The sequence below is a fragment of the Equus quagga genome, chromosome 13 (genome assembly GCF_021613505.1).
Source record: "Equus quagga isolate Etosha38 chromosome 13, UCLA_HA_Equagga_1.0, whole genome shotgun sequence".
NCBI lineage: Eukaryota > Metazoa > Chordata > Mammalia > Perissodactyla > Equidae > Equus > Equus quagga.
Genome location: NC_060279.1, coordinates 100,131,465 through 100,154,865, shown reverse-complemented (window position 1 = coordinate 100,154,865; position 23,401 = coordinate 100,131,465). Strand labels below are relative to the sequence as shown.

The 23,401-nt window shown below is 38.0% G+C and overlaps 1 protein-coding gene across 2 annotated transcripts in view; it reads right to left on the bottom strand.

Moving 5' to 3' along the window:
- Positions 1–2,899: 2,899 nt before the first annotated feature.
- The window catches only part of ZNF568 (zinc finger protein 568), a 44,796-nt gene continuing 24,294 nt past the window's right edge, over positions 2,900–23,401 (bottom strand). Inside the window, exon 7 of one of the 2 annotated variants that reach the window (XM_046681155.1) lies at positions 2,900–6,659. In XM_046681155.1, the coding sequence (XP_046537111.1) occupies positions 5,080–6,659 (1,580 nt within the window). In that variant the 3' untranslated portion in view covers positions 2,900–5,079. Of the gene's footprint in view, positions 6,663–23,401 lie in introns of both variants that reach the window. The other variant, XM_046681154.1, reaches the window with a different exon arrangement.

Sequence of the window (23,401 nt, the reverse complement as noted above, 5' to 3'; positions counted from 1 at the left end):
GCACTCCTCCTTCCTCATAGCCTCCTGGTTATGTTACTTAGCAATGGTGGTGGTCCTTGTGAGACGAGAGGGCCTCTAGCCTGCACATGTACCATTGGACTTGGCTTCAACTTCAGGAAGATGGGCTCCTGGAAAGGAGAGTGGGTGCAGAACTGAGAGTTGAGGGGAGGTGACGAGTGCCTTCCAGTAATCAGAAAGCACCCCCCACCCAGTCACCCCACATCCAAAACCACCACCTTTCCAGGTAGTATCTCTGCATGACCAGAGAGGACCTCACTGTGGAGATACATCTCAGGCCTAGAGTGTTGGTGGGCACTTGGTTCCCTGGACAGGCTGTTGTCACCTCCACAGTGGGGACAATCTTGAAAGGGCTCTAGCCATTCTCAAAGGAGGCAGGTTGATGAAGCATTCTTCCTGGCCCCTGTGATTGTCAGTAACAGTTTCCTCAAAGGCCGTCCAGGCTCTGTCCCCTCCCACTCTATATTCCAAGTTCTGGTGACAGCAGCACCCCACCTCCAGGGACGTCCACCAAAAGTCATCACACCCCAAACGGCAAAGTGGTGGCCTTTTATTTGATGTGGATTGTGCCAAAAGACAGGTTCGTGGATAGGTATAGGGGAGGTTCAAACATCAGTTCAGCCATAGGTAAAAGACACAGAAGGGAAATACTTAGTCTGGGCAGGCTAGGAAATCTCTTTTCTGGGTTTAAAAACCAAGTGAACAAAGGAAATGATAAAAAGGTATCCCTGTGACTTACAAAGAATGGAAGCCATGACCTGTGCAGAAAGGTTGCTGTCAAAACAACAGTTCGTAAAGAGTGGTCTGGGAATTCCTAGGGGTCCCTAAGGTCTAAGTTATTTTTATAAGAATTCCAAGACTTTATTTTCCTTTTTGATTCTCATTCTCTCATGAGTGTAGAGTTTTCCAGTGTACACCACATATGACATTGCTATAGACTGACTCCAGAATCAAGGATGAGAACCCAGGTGTCTTTAATTAAACCATCAAAGCTATTTGCAAAACTGTATAACGATGCCACTCTTGAAGTATGCTTGTTTTTGAAAATAATCACTTTTCATAAAATCTTATTTATGTTAACATGTAATGAGTTTGTTTTTAAATGAATTAAAAAATATATTTTTAAAATTTCACTTTGAGAACTGCTGTTGCAAAATGCCCCGGTGTCTTAGCTCTGGTTCCCTGGGAAACAGAATCTGAGATGGAAATTTATGAGTTTTATTAGGAAGAGCTCTTGGGAATATTATCCTAAAGGGAATGAGGAAACAGAATTGGGTGAAGTTGAATTGTGAGGTAGTTGTAATCCCTTGGGGAGCTCTAAAACTGGGGTGGTTCTCAGACTTCTAAATGGAGGCACAGGGAGCCAGGTCACCCTCAGGCAGGCAGTGTAACCTTGCACAATGCAGCTCCCTTCATCCAAGAGCAATTCCTACACAGGAACTTAGCTGTGAGTTGTCAGCAATCAAAATCCTTAGCAGTTGGCAGCACAAGTGCTTCAGTCCTGAGGGAGAATCTTGACAATTCTGAGGCACAGCTTACACTCGAGAGTTCCCATAGTGATCAGGCTGAAATGACTCATGGCAGGACTATGGCTGAGATCACACTCTTGACTTATTCCTCTTTCCTGTCCTGCCTCCTCTATGCCCTTACCCTTCTTATTGGGAGCACTTATTTAATAAATTACTTGCATAGGAATCCTCATCTCTAGTCGACTTCTGGGAAACACAAGCTTAAAGAACATCCACAATAGATCTCAATTCCATCCCCCAATCTTTACCCCAAAATGTTTCTCCCTAGTCTGCTGCTTTTTTAGCAAATGGTTGACCAGCTAGTTCCTCTCCATAAAAATGTAGGAGTTATTCTTTATTTCTCTCTTCCTCATCTTTCATATCAGCAAACTTCAAATGAAGTTTGAAATCTAGAATGGAATTCTCCAGGCAGCAGTTCATGTGTATCCAGTACAGAGGCATTTATCATGATTTGATTAATGATTTTTTTCAGATGTTATCTCAGTCGCTTACTACCTTATTTCTACTCCTTAAGATAAGAAAAAAAATTAACTTACAGAGACCAGATCATCTTCTTGCTGACAGGTGATCAGTAACACACCCTTCCTAAAGTTGAGATTCAGGTTTACTCTGAGGCATTTATCTCACACAATAAGCACAGTCACTTGTACTGGGAAAGGCCAAAAGAGTCGACTAAGGTGGTCTTCATTGACCATAAGTGAAATTGAAATTTTTTCTGTTGACTCCAAAGCTATGTAAAGACACGGGCAAAGGAGTTAAATGAAGTATGAGCCAAATAAACACAAAAAAATAAATCAGAGAGAAAAATGAGTTTAGACAAAAAAGTCTTGCAAATAAAATTATTTACACAGGTTTTCTTATGTAAGTAATACATGAACTTTGAAAACGATTTTTAAAAAGAAATCTACAAAAATTAGGTGTGCTGGCAAAACTAGACTTCACACAAAATGTATTAAGGAAGAGACTATAAAATGACAATACTCATTTAGATATTTAAGTCTTAGTAAATTGTTTTTTCATAAGAATCAGTCCCTGCTATTTACAATTGTAAGTCACTGTTGATCTGCAAAAACAGCTAATAAAACTCAAAATTGGTAGTCATGCTTGTATTTCACAACTCTAGTTTAGAGAAAGATTTAGTTTTGTGAAATCAGCTTCAAAAAAATATGGTTGACAGTCAAACATTCAACACCAAAGTTCCCTTTTGATCACAATCCCCAGTCCTGATCTCCTTTTTTAAAAGGCACTAATAGGGGCCAGCCCTGTGGCTGAGTGGTTAAAGTTCCATGTGCTCCGCTTTGGCAGCCTGGAGTTCAGGGGTTCAGATCCCGGGTGCAGACCTACTCCACTCATCAGCCATGCTGTGGAGGCATCCCACATACAAAGTAGAGGAAGATTGGCAGAGATATTAGCTCAGGGCTAATCTTCCTCAAGAAAAAAAAAAAGGCACTAATAGTTTTCTATATATCAAGAATATATCATGGCATAATAAAAAATTACCTTATGTAACAGTTGGTTCATGTGTTGTTAGAATGAGATCCTTTTAGAGGAACTCTGTTATTACTGCTCTGGGTCTGAGACCACTGCTTCCAACTAAAACTAGACAGGTTGTGTAAGTCCAGGGTTGTGGAAGGAATAAAATGATCTGTAGGTTAAGAGTGAAGCAATTTTACACAATTGCTTATGACCACCTCAAGAAAATAAAAGGCTTTCTCATTTCAAAATATTGTAATAATTAATAATGATGTTAACGCTTATGCTGGTTGAATGGAAACTTGCAAGGCAAGAAAACTAATTTCACAGAGTCAATTTCTCAAGAAAATATTCTGTCCACAACGACTCTAAACGTATTACTAATTAGTTAGCTATGAGTCCAACAAATCCATTGTCAAATAATACAAGACACACTGAGATAGTAGGGATCATTAGTAGACTATGATGCCGTAAAATAGTAAATAAAATCACATTTGATTTGTCACAGTGCCATCTGACTTTCAAACTTTTAATAATTACATATTTACTTGAATCTAAGACATAATTGGTTGAAAGATGACTCATTTTAAGAAATACTAAAATGTAAAAAAAAAGGATAAGATTGATAAAACATGATAATTTAATTTTATATTGTAAATAGAACTATCACTTTTATTTACTAATTTTCTGAAAATGTTTTTGATAAAATAGTTCAGCATCTGATAGGGCATATGAACCCATTATAATGTTTTTTTCTATGGGCATAGGCTTCCCCTAGCCTATAAATTCTGAGAAATAACTACAAAAACACTATTAAGACAAGACATCCATATTACCATTGCGTATCGTTAACTTTTAAGATTTATTTTACACGCTACCAATCTTTTTTTTAAGGCATAAAAATTACAAGTAAAGCTAAAAACCCCCTTTGATCAACACCCTCAATCCTAATCTCCTGCCAGAAACACCACTAACAAATAATTTGGTATGTTTCCTCCTAGTTCATTTTAAATAGTTTACATACATATCTCAATAATAAAAACATAGTTCTGTTCTTTATGAATGATTTCATTCCAATTTACATGAATGTCATTACACAATACGTTTCATCCGGATCTTGATTTTTTTCATTCAACATTGTTTTAGATAACTACCCACGTACAAAAGACAGATTTAATCCATTGCTTTTAACTGTGTATATTGTTCCATTACTTGAATACATCACATTTTATTCATCCATTACCCCATTGATATTTATGTTGTTTTCAATTAAAATATATATATTTCTTATGCATACCTGTGAGTTTCTTCAGGATGTATATCCATTAAGTGAAACTGCAGAGTCCTTTTGTCTTTTAAGAAATGCTTCCCTGCCTCAAAGTCATAGACAGCATCCTGTACTTCTTTCCAAGAATTTCAGAGCTTGGCTTTTACAAGTTCAAATCCTTCGGAATTCTGTTTCTTTATATGTTGTAAGGATGTATGTAATTTTATTTTCCCCAATATGGAGAGTCAAATACTCCAATTTTTACAGAGTAGGCTGTCACTTCCCTACTGATTCATGATGTCATGTCTAATATACAGCACGTTCACATATATTCATTGGCTTATTTCTAGGCATTTTGTTCTGTAAAATCTGTTTACTTACCTATTCGTGCACTAACCACACACAGTATTTAATGACCATAACTTTATAACATGTGTAGTATATGGTAGAAGGTGTGTCCTCTCTGTTCTTTTTCAAAATAGTCTCGGCAATCCATAGACTTCTATTTCACACAAATTTTAGAATCATTTTGTAAAGATCCTAGAAAATTCTTGTTAGATGTTTGGAACTATATTAAGTCTATAGATTAATTTTGGGATAACTGATATTTTTATGATAGAGTTTTTACATCTACATAAATGATATTTCTCTCCACTTATTCAAGTCTTAGGCCCTCTAATAAAGCTTCAGAATTTTTCCATAAAGATCTTGTTCATTTTTTTGAGTTTATGCCAAGATATTTCAAAAGTTAAGTAAAGCATGGGTTGAACTTAAGACAAGGCCTTCCCTCATTTAGTACTCTCGGCGTTTCTCACCTGTATGACCTCTCTTATGTATAGAAAGAGATGCTCTTTGAGAGAAGGCTTTCCCACATTCATTACATTCAAAGGGTTTCTCACCAGTATGACTTCTCATATGTATAATAAGTAACGAGCACTGAGAGAAGGCTTTTCCACATTTATTACATTCATATGGTTTCTCCCCTGTATGACTTCTCACATGAAGAGTAAGGGATGAGATTCGAGAGAAGGCCTTACCACATTCATTACATTTAAATGGTTTCTCTCCAGTATGAATTTTTTCATGCTCAAGGAGATTTTGTCTCTGACAGAAAGCTTTTCCACACTGATTACAATGATAAGGTTTCTCTCCAGTGTGAATTTTCTCATGTTCAGTGAGATTCGATTTCTGACTAAAGGCTTTCCCACATACTGTACATGCATAGGGTTTCTCCCCAGTATGAATTCTCTGGTGTCGAATGAGGTTTGACATCTGAATAAAAGCTTTCCCACATTCATTACATTCATAAGGTTTTTCTCCAGTATGAATTTTCTGATGTGTAATGAGATTTTCTTTCCGGCTGAAGGCTTTCCCACATTCGTTACATTCATAGGGTTTCTCAGATGTATGATTTCTCATATGTACAGTAAGGGATGAACTTTGAGAGAATGCTTTCCCACATTCACTACATATGTAGGGTTTCTCACCTGTATGACTTCTCATATGTATAATAAACACTGAACATTGAGAGAAGGCTTTTCCACATTTATTACATTTATAAGGTTTCTCTCCTGTGTGACTTCTCATGTGTAGAGTAACAGATGACATTCGCGAAAAAGCTCTACCACATTCATTGCATGCATAAGGTTTCTCCCCAGTATGAATTTTCTCATGCTCAATAAGATTCTGCTTTTGGCTGAAGGATTTTCTACATTCCTTACATTCATAGGGTTTTTCTCCAGTATGAATTCTCTCATGTTCAATGAGATTTGACTTCTGACTGAAGGCTTTCCAACAATCTTTACATGCATACGGCTTCTCCCCAGTATGAATTCTCTGGTGTCTAATAAGGTTTGACATCTGAATGAAAGCTTTTCCACATTCATCACACTTATATGGTTTTTCCCCAGTATGAATTTTTTGATGTGTAATAAGATTTTCCTTTCTGCTGAAGGCTTTTCCACAGTCCTTACATTCATAGGGTTTCTCTCCAGCATGAATTCTCTCATGCCTGATGAGGTCAAATTTATGGCTGAAATCTTGTCCACACTGATTACACTTAAAGGGGGTTACGACATGGGATGAACAATGGTAAAATGGTTTCCCATACTTATTACATTCATAATTTTTCTCTGTTACACAGGCCTTCTCATAATTAAGTAAGTCTAAATTATGTTCCAAACCCTTATCAAGTGAGTCACATTCACAGAAGCTTTGTCTTGAAGTAACAATGTCTGAGCTCAGAGGAAATATTTTTGTAACTTTTTTATATTCAATGACATTTTCCTTGACCAGAGTTTTCTTGGAGATGGATGTGACTTTCCTCACAAGTGTTTCCTGTTGCTTCTTGATGTGCTCATCAACTTCCCAAACTTCTAAAATGGAGGACCAAAAATTATTACTTTTGAATTTTCCTACTACTATACTATTAATAACATTTCAGAAATTTGCTAATGTGAGGTTGATCTTTGATGCTGGCTCTAGTCTCCCACTATGAAAGAAATCCAAGTGCAAATGTCCCCAGTTCCTAAGGTTAGAGAAGTTAACTCCTATAGAAAATATTATGGAGAAAAAACTGACATTTATAGGCCCAAAGTAGCTTTCACTGATTTTAAAAGTGTACTTATACAATGCAGAAATCAGTAAAATTCATAGAATAAGATGAAAGGGCGAATACATAAATGACTGGATAGGGAGTCAAACGACTAGAGGATAAAATTAGCTTCTGTGACTTAATACAATGGATTGAATGTATATGTTTAATTTCTCCTCCTGCTTAAAATTCCATTAAAATGACAGTAAAAGAATAAAGGGTCAAACCTATAAGGACAAAGGAAATGGGAGTGTAAAAGAGCGTGAATAAGAGCTTTCAACAAAATACTGGAAGATAAAAGGACTATAGGGAACTGTTAACTGATAACAAAGCTAAGAATTCAAAGTACTATGAAGACGAAAATGTCAAGCAACAAAGAGATTTGGCCACAAAATACTGGACAAGCTCAAAAATTAGAGGATTCAGAAAATGAACCATAGAGGCTCTAGACTTAGGGACAAGTAAAGTAGATGCAGAGGAAAGGCCTTATACTAAAAAATGAGAGATTATATGAACATTTATATATTGATTAGTGAGCCCTCGAATCAGTTTCTGTTCCTTAATCTCATGAACACGGGCATGTACCTGCAGGTAGGATATGGGAAGATTAAAAATAAAAGTCCTATAGAACTGGCATCTGGGATTCCACAAAAAACTCCTGGGTTCTAATCCAACCATTCTACAGTACATCTCCTACTCAAAACAAGCATTAAAAATTGTGAGCTACAAGATTTTCAGAATTTCCCTTTTATCTTTTCATGCATCAAAATGAGGTAAACTAGAAGAGTGACATCAGCATCATGGTGGAGTGAACTTGCCCAGGACTTTCTTCCCTTCAACATATAAGAAAAAGGGACAACAATACTCCAACAAAACATATCCTAACAACACAAACCTCAGCGAGGCACGAAGCCACATGGTGGCGGGTGCAGAGGCTGTAGCCCTCCTTCGGAGGAGCTGGAACAGTGTTTAAGAGAGAACTTCGCTCCCTCCCCTAAAGACTGTGGTGGCTGCCGCTGGCAGCTCTGTGAGGGAAGGACTGGAGGAGGGATTGTGCGTTTGCAGGATCAGCCAGGACTTCCTAGGGCCCTTGCAGCCTAGAGGGAAGCCCTCTAATGGGGGAAAGCTTTCATGCAGGGTGACCTCATCAAACCAAGACCCCCGGAGACCAGATAGGGAGAGGTGATCCAGAAACCTGGGACTGCACCCAGGAGAAGGCATGCTCCCTTGACCCACACAGGGCCGCACCATCTCAGCTGAAGGCAGAGGGCTCAGAATATGCGGCTCTCGACCCCCACCCAGTGGTGACAGGCTATAATTATGACCAAATAATATCACAATGGGAAAGTCCCGGCCTTCCAACATCAGACACTACATTAAATCTCCAGTCCAGAGAGAAAATGACAAGCACCCAGAACTCAGTCCTGAGGATACAGAAAAATCTAAGCTAAACAACAATGAATTCAAAATAGCTATCATCAAAAAACTCAGTGAGGTAAAAGAGAATATAGAGAAACAATTCAATGAGTTCAGGAGCTACTTCACAAAAGAGATTGAAACTATAAAGAAGAATCAATCAGAAATATTACAGATGAAAGACACAATGAGATAAAACAAAATACAGATTCCCTGAATGCTCGTGTGGACACCATAAAGGAGTGAATCAGCATAATCGAAGACAGACATGTTGAAATGCTCCAGAGAGAGGAGAGAGAGCTAAGACTAAAAAGAAATGAAGACAGTCTCTGAGAAATATCTGACTCAATGAGGAAATGCAACATAAGAATTATAGGTGTTCAAGAAGGTGAAGAGAAGGAGAGTGGAACAGAAAGCTTGTTCAAAGAAATAAAAGCAGAGAACTTCCCAAATCTAGGGAATGAGAGGGAAATATGCGTGGAGGAAGCTTCCAGATCTCCTAGATTTGTCCACGTAAAAAGACCTACTGCAAGGCATATAGTAGTAAAAATGGCAAAAATGAATGCCAAAGAAAGAATACTCAGGGCAGCAAGGCAGAAGAAAATAACCTACAAAGGAACCCCATCAGGCTTTCAGCAGATTTCTCTGCAGAAACCTTACAAGCTAGGAGAGAATGGAATGACATATTCAAAACTTTAAAAGATAAAAATCTTCAGCCAAGAATACTCTATGCAGCAAAAACATCCTTCAGATATGAGGGAGAAATTAAATCTTTTCCAGACAAACAAAAGCTAAGGGACTTCATAGCCACAAGACTCCCCCACCTACAAGAAATCCTCAAGAAAGGCCTCATACCTGAAAAAATAAAAAAAGGGAGAAAGGGGTCACAAAACACAGAGTAAGGAGAATCAGAATAGGATAGCAACTATTCAACTATAGCATTAGGCTAAAGGGAAGGAAAACACCAAAAACAAAGACAATTTTGTCACTTTAACCACAAACTCACAAAGCAAGTTGGAATAAGATATGAGAACAATAACTTAGGAGGGGAGGAGGAAGGGGACTGAATCAATTTAGACTAAGGAAATAAGAGGCCATCAGAAAATGGACTATGTTATACACGAGATTCGGAATACAAACTTCAGGGTAGCCACTAAACTAAAAAGCAGAACAGAGACACAAAAAATAAATAAGGAAAAAGCAAAGAAACACATCATAAAAAACTACATAATTCAATGGGCAGACCAAAACACACAGGACGAAAAACAAAGGAAATGTAGGACAACTGGAAAATGAGTGATATAATGACAGCATTAAGCCCTCATACATCAATAACCACTCTCAATGTAAATGGATTGAATTCTCCAGTGAAAAGACACAGAGTGGTGAGATGGATTAAAGAGAAGATCCACCAATTTGCTGCCTCCAGGAAAAACATCTCAGCTCCAATGACAAATACAGGCTCAGAGTGAAGGAGGGAAGACGATACTCCAAGCTAATGGCAAACAAAAGAAAGCAGGTGTCACAATCCTTATATCAGATAAAGTAGACTTCAAGATAAGGCAGGTAAGGAGAGACACAGAGGGACATTATATAATGATCAAAGGGACACTCTATCAAGAAGAAACAACGCTTATAAATATCTATGCACCCAACACAGGAGCACCAAAGTTCACAAAGCAACTATTAACAAACCTAAAAGAAGCTATTAATAACAACACAATAATAGTAGGGGACCTCAACACCCCAATCACATCCTTGGACAGATCATCCAGACAGAAAATCAACAAGGAAACAGTGGAATTAAACGAAAACCTAAAACAGTTTGACTTAATCATCATATATAGAACCTCCATCCAAAAACAGCAGAAGACAGATTCTTCTCAAGTGCACATAGAACATTCTCAAGGATAGACCATATGTTGGCAAACAAGGCAAGCCTCTATAAATTTTAAAAAATTGAAATAATAACAAGCATCTTCTCCAATCATAATGCTGTAAAGCTAGAAATTAATTACAAGAAAAAAGCTGAGAAAGGGACAAAGATGTGGAGACTAAACAATATGCTATTGAACAAGCAATGGATCACTAAAGAAATTAAGTGAAAAATCAAAAAATATCTGGAGACAAATGAAAATGATAACATGCCATACCAACTCATATGGGATACAGCAAAAGCTGTATTAAGAGAGAAATTCATTCCAATATAGGCACGCCTTAACAAACAAGAAAAATTCCAAATAAGCAATCTCAGATTACACCTAACTGAATTAGAAAAAGAACAAACAAAGCCCAAAGTCAGCCAGAGAGAAATAATAAAAATCAGAGCAGAAATAAATGCTATTAAAACAAAACAGGCAGTAGAAAGGATCAATGAAACAAAGAGCTGGTTCTTTGAGAAGAGAAATAAAATTGACAAACCCCTAGCCAGACTTACAGAGAAAAAAAGAGAGAAAGCTCAAATAAAGAAAATCAGAAATGAAAGAGGAGAAATAACAACAGACTCCACAGAAATACAATGGATTATAATAGAATGCTATGAAAAACTATATGCCAACAAAATGGATAAACTAGAGGAAACGGATAAATTCTTAGACTCTTACAACCTCCCAAAGCTGAGTCAAGAAGAAACAGACAATCTGAATAGACCAATCACAAGGAAAGAGATTGAAACAGGAATCAAAAGCATCCCAAAGAATAAAACCTCAGGACCAGACGGCTTTCCTTGGAAATTCTACCAAACTTTCAGAGAGGATTTAATACCTATCCTTCTCAAGCTATTCCAAAAAATTAGGGACGATGGGACACTTCCTAACACATTCTATGAGGCCAACATCACTCTGATACAAAAGCCTGACAAGGACAACACAAAAAAGGAGAACTACAGGCCAATATTGCTGATGAACATAGATGCAAAAATTCTCAACAAAATTTTGGCAACCTGAATTCTGCGATACATCAAAAGGATCATACATCATGATCAAGTGGGATTCATACCAGGGACACAGGGATGGTTCAACATCTGCAAATCAATCAACGTGATACACCACATCAACAAACTGAGGAATAAAAACCACATGATCATCTCAATAGATGCAGAGAAAGCATTTGACAAAATCCAACAGCCATTTATGAGAAAAACTCTTAACAAAATGGGGAGAGAAGGAAATTACCTCAACAGAATAAAGGCCATATATGACAGACCCACAGCCAACATGAGAGGCAATGGCAAAAGCTGAGCGCCATCCCCCGGAGAACAGGAACAAAACAAGGATGCCCACTCTGACCACTCTTATTCAAAATAGTACTGGAGGTTTTGGCCAGAGCAATTAGGCAAGAGAAAGGAATAAAAGGAATCCAAATAGGGAGTGAAGAAGTGAAACTCTTGCTGTTTGTAGACGACATGATCTTATGGATAGAAAATCCAAAAAAATCCAGCAGAAAACTAATAGAAATAATTAACAACTACAGTAAAATTGCAGGGTACAGAGTCAACTTACAAAAATCAGTTGCTTTCCTATACTCCAATAATGAAGTTAGAGATCTCAAGAATACAATTCCATGTGGCTGGCCCTGTGGCCGAGTGGTTAAGTTTGCACACTCTGCTTCGGCAGCTCAGAGTTTCGTTCAAATCCTGGGAGCAGACATGGCACCGTTCATCAAGCCATGCTGAGGCGGCATCCCACGTGCAACAACTGGAAGGACCCACAACTGAAAATACACAACTATGTACCGGGGGCTTTGAGGAGAAAAAGGAAAAAAAAATCTAAAAAAACCCAATCCATTTGCAATTGCAACTAAAAGAATATAGTGCCTAGGAATAAATTTAACCAAGGAGGTGAAGGACTTATACAATGAAAACTATAAGACATTCCTGAGAGAAAATGACAATCACTTAAAGAGATGGAAAGAGATTCCTTGCTCATGGAGTGGAAGAACAGACAGAGTTAAAATATCCATACTACCCAAAGCAATCTACAGATTCAATGCAATCCCTATCAGAATCCCAATGACATTCTTGAGGGAAATAGAACAAAGAATACTAAAATTCATATGGGGCAATCAAAGACCCTGAATTGCTAAGGCAATCCTGAGAAAAAAGAACAAAGCTGGAGGTATCACAATCCCTGACTTCAAAATGTCCTACAAAGCCATAGTGACCAAAACAGCATGGTAATGGTACAAAAACAGGCACACAGATCAATGGACGGAACTGAAAGCCCAGAAATAAAACCACACATTTATGGACAGCTATTCTTTGATGAAGGTGGTATGAACATACCTGGAGAAAGGACAGTCCCCTCAATAAATGGTGTTGGGAAAACTGGAAAGCCACATGCAAAAGAATGAAGGTAGATCATTATCTCACACCATACACAAAAATAAACTCAAAATGGATCAAAGACTTGAAGGTACGTCCTGAAACTATAAAACTCCTGAAAGATAATATTGGCAGTACACTCTTTGACATCGAACTAAACAGGATCTTTTCAAATACCATGTCCTCTCTGACGAGGGAAACAAAAGAAAAAATAAACAAGTAGGACTTCATCAGACTAAAGAGCTTCTGCAAGGCAAAAGAAACTAGGATCAGAAAAAGAGACAACCCACCAACTGGGAGAAAATATTTGTAAATCATATATCTGAGAAGGGGTTAATCTCCATAATACATAAGGAACTCACACAACTGAACAATAAGAAAGCAAACAACTTGATCAAAAATTGGGCAGAGGAGATGAACAGACATTTTTCCAAAGAAGATACAGATGGCCAATAAACACATGAAAAGATGTTCAACATCACTAATCATCAGGGAAATGCAAATCAAAACTACACTAAGATACCACCTTATGCCTGTTAAAATGGCTATAATCACTAAGACTGAAAATAACAAATGTTGGAGAGGGTTTGGAGAGAAGGGAACCGTCATACACTGCTGATGGGAATGCAAACTGGTGCAGCCACTATGGAAATCAGTATAGAGATTCCTCAAAAAAACTAAAAATAGAACTACCATATGATCCAGCTATGTCACTACTGGGTATCTACCCAAACCACCTGAAATCAACAATCCAAAGTAACACGCACCCCTATGTTCAATGCAGCACTAGTTGCCATAGCCCTGGCATGGAAGCAATCCAAGTGTCCATTGACTGATGACTGGATAAAGAAGATGTGGTGTATATATACAATGAAATAGTACTCAGCCAGTAAAAAAGACAAATTCATCCCATTTGCAATAACATGGAAGGACCTAGAGGGAATTATGCTAAGAGAAATAAGCCAGTCTGAGAAAGACAAACACCAGATGATTTCACTCATATGTGGAATATAAACAAATACAAAGACAGAGAAAACAGTTCAGTGGTTACCAGGGGAAGGGGGGTAAGGGGTGGGCACAGGGGGCGAAGGGGAGCACTTACATGGTGACAGACAAGAAATAATGTACAACTGAAATCTTACATTGATGTAAACTATTATGAAAATTAAAAAAATGAGGTAAACTAATGACACTGATGGATTTCTTATTTAAACGAATATTTTGAGAGTCTTATTAAAGTTAAAAATATATAGAAAACAAAGCAAACAGAAAAATTGGGCAAGTAGTAACTGTAGGAATGACAAAAAGTTATATAAGGATATGTAATTAATAGTCATTTCTTGGCTCAGTAGTAATGATATACAGATTTTCCTTGACTTATGATGGTGTAACATCCCAATAAACCCATTGTAACTTGAAAATATTGTAAGTTGAAAATGCATTTAATACATCTAACCTACCCAACATCATAGCTTAGCCTAGCCTACCCTAAACACTAATGTAATTGTGCTCAGGACAACTACATTAGCTTACACTTGGGCAAAATCATGTAAAGCAAAACCTATTTTACAATAAAGTGCTGAATATCTCATGTAATTTATTGAATACTGTACTAAAAGTGAAAAACAGAATGGCTGTACAGGTGCAGAATGGTTGTAAGTGTACTGGTTGTGAGCTGCGGCTCACTGCCGCTGCCCAGCATCAGGAGAGAGGATCATAATGCATATTGATAACCCGGGAAAAGATCAAAATTCAAAATTTGAAGTATGGTTTCTAAGGAACGTGTATCTCTTTCACATCATCATAAAGTCAAAAAGTCCTAAGCTAAAACATGCATAAGTCTAGGACCATGTGTATCAACTATCAGAACTAAGTAAGCAGTGAAAACTGATTTAGCCAAAAATTGTGATATATCTATATTTAGAGAAAAATGAAAGGAGAAGCGGCACTGGTAGTATAACTTACACTAGTGGACTTACAGGTAGACATTTTTCTTAATTTTTGAATGATTTTTATATTCTTTAAATATATACACACACACTACTCCCATGCTTTTTTACAAAAAAGGTAGCATATTCTAAATGCTGTTCTGCACATTGATTATTTTTTTTTTTTTTGCTGAGGAAGATTCAGCCTGAGCTAACATGTTGCCAATCTTCATTTTTTTGTAGGTGAGCTGCCACAACAGCATGGCCACTGACGGATGAGTGGTGTAGGTCCGCATCCAGGAACTGAATGTGGGCTGCCCAATGCAGAGCATGCCAAAATTAACCACTAGGCCACCAGGGCTGGCCTGCACATTGACTTTTTTTTCACGTATATATTCTGAATGGAAGCATGATATCTCTGATTGGTTTTACAGTTTTGACACTGGAAGCATGTAAATATCTTACATAATGAAAAAAATTAAATCAAAAAAGGAGAAAAAAAGCCAGAACAACTCCTAAAAATGGAAAACAAATGGAGACAAGTAAATCTACATATCAAGTTAGGGCCATAATCACACAGAGAAGAATTACTTCAAATGGCTTTAAATGTAGTACTTTGAGTATATCCTAAAGGAGAAAAAAATACTTGCAGAGAAATCTTAAACTACATTCAATAGTCTTTTTGTTAGTAGTAATATTGGCATTATTGTTAATTTGGAACTAATATATATATAAAGAAACTTAGAGAAAGAAAGGGAGGAAGACAGATCAGTTTTGACCCCCAAGGGACATATAGCAAAGTCTGGAAGCTCTGGAGACATTTTTGATTGTCACAACTTGGGAAAGGGGGGATTTAAGGGGATGGTACTACTAGCATCAATGAGTAGAGGCCAGGGATGCTGCTAAACATCCTACAGCGCACAGGACAGTCCCCCACAACAAAGAATTACCTGGCCCAAAAATGTCAGCAGTGCCAAGGTTGAGAAATATATGTAGATTAAACAAATAAACATTTTAACGCAATAAGAAGTCAAGATCTTCAGTATAAAAGATACAAAGCAAAAAAGGTAAGAAACAACCTTATATTCTTTAATTTTAATTGGATGTGTCAGTATAAACACATATTTTTAAAAAAAATATATATTTTCAAAAAAGTGCATTTGTCCTAATTCTGTCCACTTAAAACCTCTAGAAGCAATAATAACCCAGTACTAATGAGCAACCATAGTGCCTAGATTGTGGTCTCCAAATATCATTTCCTACTTAAGGAAGCAAGGGTTTTTTTTTGTTTTGTTTTGTTTTTTTAAGATTTTATTTTTTTCCTTTTGCTCCCCAAAGCCCCCTGGTACATAGTTGTATATTCTTCGTTGTGGGTCCTTCTAGTTGTGGCATGTGGGACGCTGCCTCAGCGTGGTTTGATGAGCAGTGCCATGTCCGCACCCAGGATTCGAACTGACAAAACACTGGGCCTCCTGCAGCGGAGCACGTGAACTTAACCACTCGGCCATGGGGCCAGTCCCAGGAAGCAAGGGTTTTTAAAGAAATAGCTATTTCCATGTCTGGAGCAGGAAGTTTGCAAAATTAGTCAAAGAATCCTCTGGCTAAAGAGACAATTTGAGCATTAAAATAAATGATATTTATTAATAATACATTTATATGCACTACATATTATTTATTTTGATGCTCAAATTATACAAATTTATAACAATTTAACTTGGCAAACTGGAGATTGCTAGGGCACCAATCATTATTCTAGAAGTTTTTGAAGGAAAAAAATGAAGTATTTCTCTTTCTTGGCCTATAAAAACTGTATTTCAGGGTAATCAAATAGTTGATGAAAGAGTTCCTTTTTTTTTTTTGAGGAAGATTAGCCGTGAGCTAACATCTGCCGCCAATCCTCCTCTTTTTACTGAGGAAGACTGGCCCTGAGCTAACATCTGTGCCCATCTTCTTCTACTTTATATGTGGGACACCTGCCACAGCATGGCTTGCCAAGCGGTGCCATGTCAGCACCCAGGATCTGAACCGGCGAACCCTGGGCTGCCGAAGCAGAACATGTGCACTTAACCGCTGTGCTACCGGGCTGGCCCCAAAGAGTTCTTCCTTATGGGAGAATTTCAGCTAAGAAAAGCAGAAGGAACCTTTAATAAAATAATGGATCCGGGCAAGGATCAACGATGGTTGCTAAATCCCTTAAGGGAAAGGTTGAAAAGAATCTTTAAAACAGTTGGATTCTGATGCACAACACATGAATCTAGCAATCAATATCAATATTTCTAAAAGTGGGACAAGACGACAGGATAAAAAGCACTAAGATGTACATGGCACCATCTATGAAGAAAGAATTGAACTTGAATATAATAAAGCCAGATTATGGGAAAAATGGGATAAAGGAATATGTTAACACCATGAGGAAGCAAACTGCCAAATCCAGAATGTAGGACATTCTAGAACCAGGGTTGGCAAATAACAGCTGTAGCCTGTTTTGGTAGAGCCTTTGCACTAAGAATGTTTTTTAGATTTTTAAAGGGTTGTTAGAGAGGAAGAGAGAGAAAGCTATGTAACCAAGATTTTACATAGCCCACAAAGCCTAATTATTGACTGGCCCTTAAAAGAGAAAAACTGCTGACCCTTGTTCTAGAAGATAAACGACCTGGATTCTACGCAAATAAAACAGTGGGGAAAAAAGGAGTTCAGGGAGGAGGAGGAGGAACTCTATGACTGAAAACAGACCTGAGAGCTACATCAACCAAGTGCAATGTGTTGATCTGTATTTGGATCCTGATTCAAATCAACAACCATAAAAAGACATTCTGAAACAATCGAGGAAATATAAGCAGAGACTAAGTATAAGATGATAAGAAATTAGTATTAATGTTATTAGATGTGATAGCAATATTGTGGTTATTTTTTAAAATTTTATCTGTTAGAGATACATACAATAGTATTTAAAGTTGAAATGTAGAATAGTTCAGCAAAAAAACCCAAAACAAAACTGGAGGAGACAGATAAAACAAGTCTAGCAAAATGCTGATCATTGTTGAAGTTAAGTGATGAATACATGAGGATTCCTTATACTATTCTAATTTTGTGAATGCTTGAAAATGACTATAATAAAATAATTTTTTTTGAGGAAGATTAGCCCTGAGCTAACATCTGCTGCCAATCCTCCTCTTTTTGCTGAGGGAGACTGGCCCTGAGCGAACATCCATGCCCATCTTCCTTGACTTTATATGTGGGACCCTGCCACAGCTTGGCTTGCCAAGCGGTGCACAGGTGCACACCCGGGATCCGAACCAGTGAACCCTGGGCTGCCGAAGCAGAATGTGTGAACTTAGCCACTTTACCACCGGGCCGGCCCCTAAAAATTTTTTTTAAGTATAAGCATATTTGAGCCAGCCCTGATGGCCTAGTAGTTAAAGTTCTGTGTACTCTCAATGCTTTGGTGAGTTTGTTTGGTTTCCCGGTTGCAGAACCACGCTACCCATCTGTCAGTTGCCACACCATGCTGTGGTGGTGGCTCACATAGAAGATCTAGAAGGACTTACAACTAGGATATACAACCATGCACTGAGGCTTTGGGGAGGAAAACAAAAAAAAGAGGAAGATTGGCAACAGATGTTAGCTCAGGGAAAACCTTTCCCTTCCAAAAAAAAAAAAAAAAGAATACCACATCCTCCATGAGCTTTAAAAAAATAAAGTATAAGCACATTTATTTAGAAATATGGAGGTCAATACCAAAAGAAACAGCTAAATAAGTTGAAAATAATTGCCTAAACAAGGTAAAATGTGAGGTCAGAATGGGGGCCTGCTATAAGCCTTGTATTCCATGGCTTTTTAAAACAAGTAGATCTATAACTTTGAGAAAAATTAAAACCGCATATTAAAAAGGAAAGAAATGATGTAAAAGAGAAATAAGAACAGTAGCATTAGGTTTAGAGAAGCAAATTATAACCCAACTTCTCATTACTTTTGCCTAGATTAACTGCCATATGATCCTGAGAAGTCTATCTCTTGTCAATTCTGCAGACCACAGGAAAATTAATTTTCTTTTCTTTTTTTTTGAGGAAGATTAGCCCTGAGCTAACTACTGCCAATCCTCCTCTTTTTCCAAGACTGGCCCTGAGCCAACATCTGCGCACATCTTCCTCTACTTTATATGTGGGACGCCCACCACAGCATGGCGTGACAAGTGGTGCCATATCCGCACCTGGGATCCAAACTGGCAACTCCAGGCCGCCAAGAAGTGGAATGTTCGAACTTAACTGCTGCGCCACCAGGCCGGCCCTGAAAATTAATTTTCATAACGTTGTAATTCCCCTATTTCTGCATAAAAACACTTGAAGCTTGGCCTGTCCAAACTAAACCCAACCCCAAATTGGTAATAACTATGGAGATAGCTCCAGCTTTCCACCTAACTGCAGTTCATTCTAATACGTGCTTAAAGAACATGGCGCACAAGCATCCAATGGAAATATCAGAAGGCAAACCATCTTTGTTCAAGATCTGATTCACTGCAGTGCTCTAAGAGCAGGTCCTATCATTTTATTCTATGTTCATTTCTAGACAATGAAATGGTCCTTACCACCAAATCCTCTTGTGTTTTGCTTCTATTCGTTCTTCATGGCTGACATACTGTCACCCAAAATCATAACATTCTTTTCCACATTATTAGCTCTACACTGGTTTTCTGTACTTCTAGAGTTCCATCAACTGTGGGTAACTTAAAATGCAGATAATTGGACATTTTTTAAGCTTTATATTCAGTTATCTTATAAGCCCCTGCTTGTAACTGACCATTGTAACCTTGCTGCCACCAGGCACAAGGCAAAACTATAGCTTTAGTGATTAAAAAAGGTAAAAAATTAAACTAAATCACCAAGAAAATCTTAAAACTATAAAAGACGGCATGAAGGCTGGCAAAGTTCAGAACTCCCCGACTCTACACAGATAAGCCATCCTCCATTTCACTAATCCCTTACAGGCCACCTTCCTCCAGTCGGGCTACACTTCTAATTTTACCCCACAAACATGTCATACTGATTTTACTGTCCAAACTTTCGTTCTGTTTTTCTCACTTTCTGTAAGTCTTAAGAATCTACATGGGCCGGCCCAGTGGCACAGCGGTTAAGTTCACACGTTCCTCTTCTCGGCGGCCCGGGGTTCGCCAGTTCAGATCCTGGGTGCGGACACGGCATCGCTTGGCAAAAGCCATGCTGTGGTAGGCATCCCACATATAAAGTGGAGGAAGACAGGCATGGATGTTAGCTCAGGGCTGGTCTTCCTCAGCAAAAACAGGAGGATTGGCAGAAGCTCAGGGCTAATCTTCCTCAAAAACAAAAACAACAAACAAACAAACAAACAAAAGAATCTACAGATCTTACAGGAAAACAGCTTTAACGCCAAGCTCTCTTAAAAAATAAAAATAAGAAAACTGGGGCCAGCCCGGTGGTGCAGCAGTTAAGTGCGCACATTCTGCTTCTTGGCAGCCTGGGGTCCGCCGGTTCGGATCCCAGGTGCGGACATGGCAACGCTTGGCAAGCTGCTAATCTTCCTCAATAAATAAATAAATAAATAAAAATAAGAAAACTTTCTCAATCTACAGCCCTTCTAACTTTTAAAGTATTCTCTGTCTGATTCACTCATTTACTAGATAAATGCTTCCCATGCAATTTAAGATTTCAACAATATTTTATGTGGCCCTTCCCTGTCTTTTTATTTTTTTTTATTTATTTATTTTTTTTTAAAGATTTTATTTTTTCCTTTTTCTCCCCAAAGCCCCCCGGTACATAGTTGTGTATTCTTCGTTGTGGGTTCTTCTAGTTGTGGCATGTGGGATGCTGCCTCAGCGTGGCCTGATGAGCAGTGCCATGTCCGCGCCCAGGATTCGAACTAACGAAACACTGGGCCGCCTGCAGGGGAGCGCGCGAACTTAACCACTCGGCCACGGGGCCAGCCCCCCCGTCTTTTTATTTTAACCTGAATTCTTCTGCATTTACTTTGAAGGTCTGCAAGGAAATGTTTTAAAACAACAAAAGCCATAAGGAACATCTCTCTAAATATAGCTCTACATTAATCAATTCATGAATGATTTACATGAAGAATAAGACATAGACTTTCTCTTGATAGGTTAATAATTTAAATCTCAGGTATCAAAGTGTGAAAACATATAAGACAGTATATGTTTTCAGACTCCAAATCACTTGGGTAGACATACAGTTAAAAGTTAGCTCAGAGAGGGGGGCGATAATGACTGGAAGTGTTGGGGACCATTTACAATCACGCGCTGCATAACGATGTTTTGGTCAATGATGAACTGCATATACAACAGCGGTCCCATAAGATTAGAACCATAGAGCCTAGGTGTGTAGTAGGCTACACCATCTAGGTTTGTGTAAGTACACTCTATGATGTTCGCACAACAACAAAATTACATAACGACGCATTTCTCAGAACATGTCCATCATTAAGTGACACATGCCTGTACTGGAAATTAGGCTCCAAATTAAATAACCGCTAGAACCAGGATAGGTAAGAGCACTCATGATTAAAGGCAAAGATGTGAAGAGTTTCATAATACTGGAGACATTAAAGATACATATTCCAGTGTTGTCATTTCTGGAGTCAAATACCAACTTAAAGGCATGAACACACCTATATCATGAAGGTACTTAAAGGAAAAAGAGTCTATATGTAATTTAGAACTGTTTTGGATACTGTCCAGTGCGGGCTGGAGAAAAAAGTCATGTAAAAGACATTTCATAAAGAAAGCAGAAATAAACAATAAACAGGAACTGAGGATAAATCAGAATCTTTTACAGAGGAGCAAAGAAGGGAGACATTTCCAAGAAGTGTGATCCAGGGGATCAAACACAGCATAGAGGACTTCCTGTTTCAACACGGTCAAATTAAACATCTCTGTCTCCTTTCCTCTCTGCAAACATGAAGAAACAGAAAAAGAAAATCATTCATCTTCAGTGAAACTAAAAGCCAGAGAAACTCCAATTCTAGAATATAAGGAAAGACCAGAGTACAGATTGGATCAAGTAAGGAAGAAACCCAGAGAAGGTATCTGTTCTTTCTTATGTCAGACAGACAGCACAGTGAGCAGAGTTCTCTAAAACAGAAGGCACACCCTGTGGGAATGAATGAGCCATTTTTTGCAACAATGGGATCCAGATGTGTTGAGACTGGTGGCAGGAACATAATGGTCTCCACCTGGCCCTGTGAAAAGGCAGGGAAGGCAGAGCTAAACAGGGAGATGCAAATAGTCATTATTCTGGTAAGCAGTCTGTTGGCGCAGTAGGGTAGAAGAGATACTGGAGTGCTAGAGGAAGCATGCAACTGATAGTCTCCAATTCGGGAAAAGTAAAGGGCAGACCAACACTCAACACAAAACATTGTTGATAAAGGAGGTCAATATGAGCAACAAAGGCTTCCTACTAGCTCAGAGCATTTTTCTGGACAATCTTCAATACTCTCCTCCTGTAAATAGTGGGTCCAGCAAGAAACAACTTCATTCAAAGATGAGTAATGATAATTGTAAAAGGAAGCAGCATCAGATCTATACAATGACGCTATAAGAACCAAAAAACATGAATATACAAGTTGAAAAGAAAAACTGATACTCATTGATCAATAGGCCTCATAAAGTTCTAAAGCTTTAAAGAAAAAGGAACCTGTGAGCATCCAAGGCAAACAAACCAAGTGACCTGCAAGGGGACAATCAGGCCTCAGGTTTCTCCAAACAACATTCAAAGCCAGGAGACAGTAGAGGATGTCCCAAGTCTTCAAGGAACTGTCTACAGAAACCTCCAGGAAAGAAAGTATGGCTTAAAAAAGTTATACACAACCAAGAATCAGGCAAATATAAAGGTTAAAAAAAAAAAAGATGTCTTCCTATGTGCAAAACGTTAGGGACTCTTGTTCCCACTAAATTATAAGCTCTATGAAGACAGGACTTTGTTTGTACATTGTTATATGCCCAGGCTCAGAACAGTATTTTATCTTTATTGTTAATGATTATAAGTGTGGTTTCCCTTCCTTTATATCTTCTAGATTGTTGAACTATAAATGAAAGTCATTGATTTTTATTTGTTAATTTAATATCCCACCATCTTAGTGGATTCTCTTACTATCTGTTGTGTTTTTTCAGTTGATTCTCTTGTCTTTTCCAGGGATACAATCCTATCATCTTAAAATAAGATGGTTTTATAGGTTCCCTGACAATTCTTATAGTACTGATTTTTTTTCTCTTGTCTAATACTAAGATATAAACTTAATAAGAAAAGTATAAAAGCTATAAAGGGAAAACTTGGAAAGCATTTCTGAAGGACACAAAAGTAGATAGATCTGAACAATGACAGAGCATGTTCTTGGATAGAAAACCTTGACATTATAAAGATGTCAAATCTCCAAAAGTTAACATTCCCAATAGAGTCCAACAGGTTTTTTCCTCTGGAAATAGAGAGTCGAATCTAAAATTCTTTTAGTAAAATAACAATCAAGAGCAGCCAGCACAACTCCAAAAAAGAAGTGCATGCAACTGGAAAAGAAAGGGCTGAGTGTCAAGGATAAGAGGGAGACAGACTCTTCAATTTATCTTTTGGACGATTTATATTTTTTAACCAAGCGTGCACAGATTTTATTTTCAAAAAATTAAAGTAATAGAAGGTGGGAATAAGCTTGAAGGAGGCATCAATTTCTAAGCCAGACACTTTTAAAGCTACATGGAATTGTGAGGAGTGTGAAGCATAACGGGAAATCCGAGTACTGTTATAAAACATATCTGAGCCTTTTCAAAATGGCAAGAAATTAAAAGGAATCTAGTGCGAAACAAATATGTTTCTAAAATAC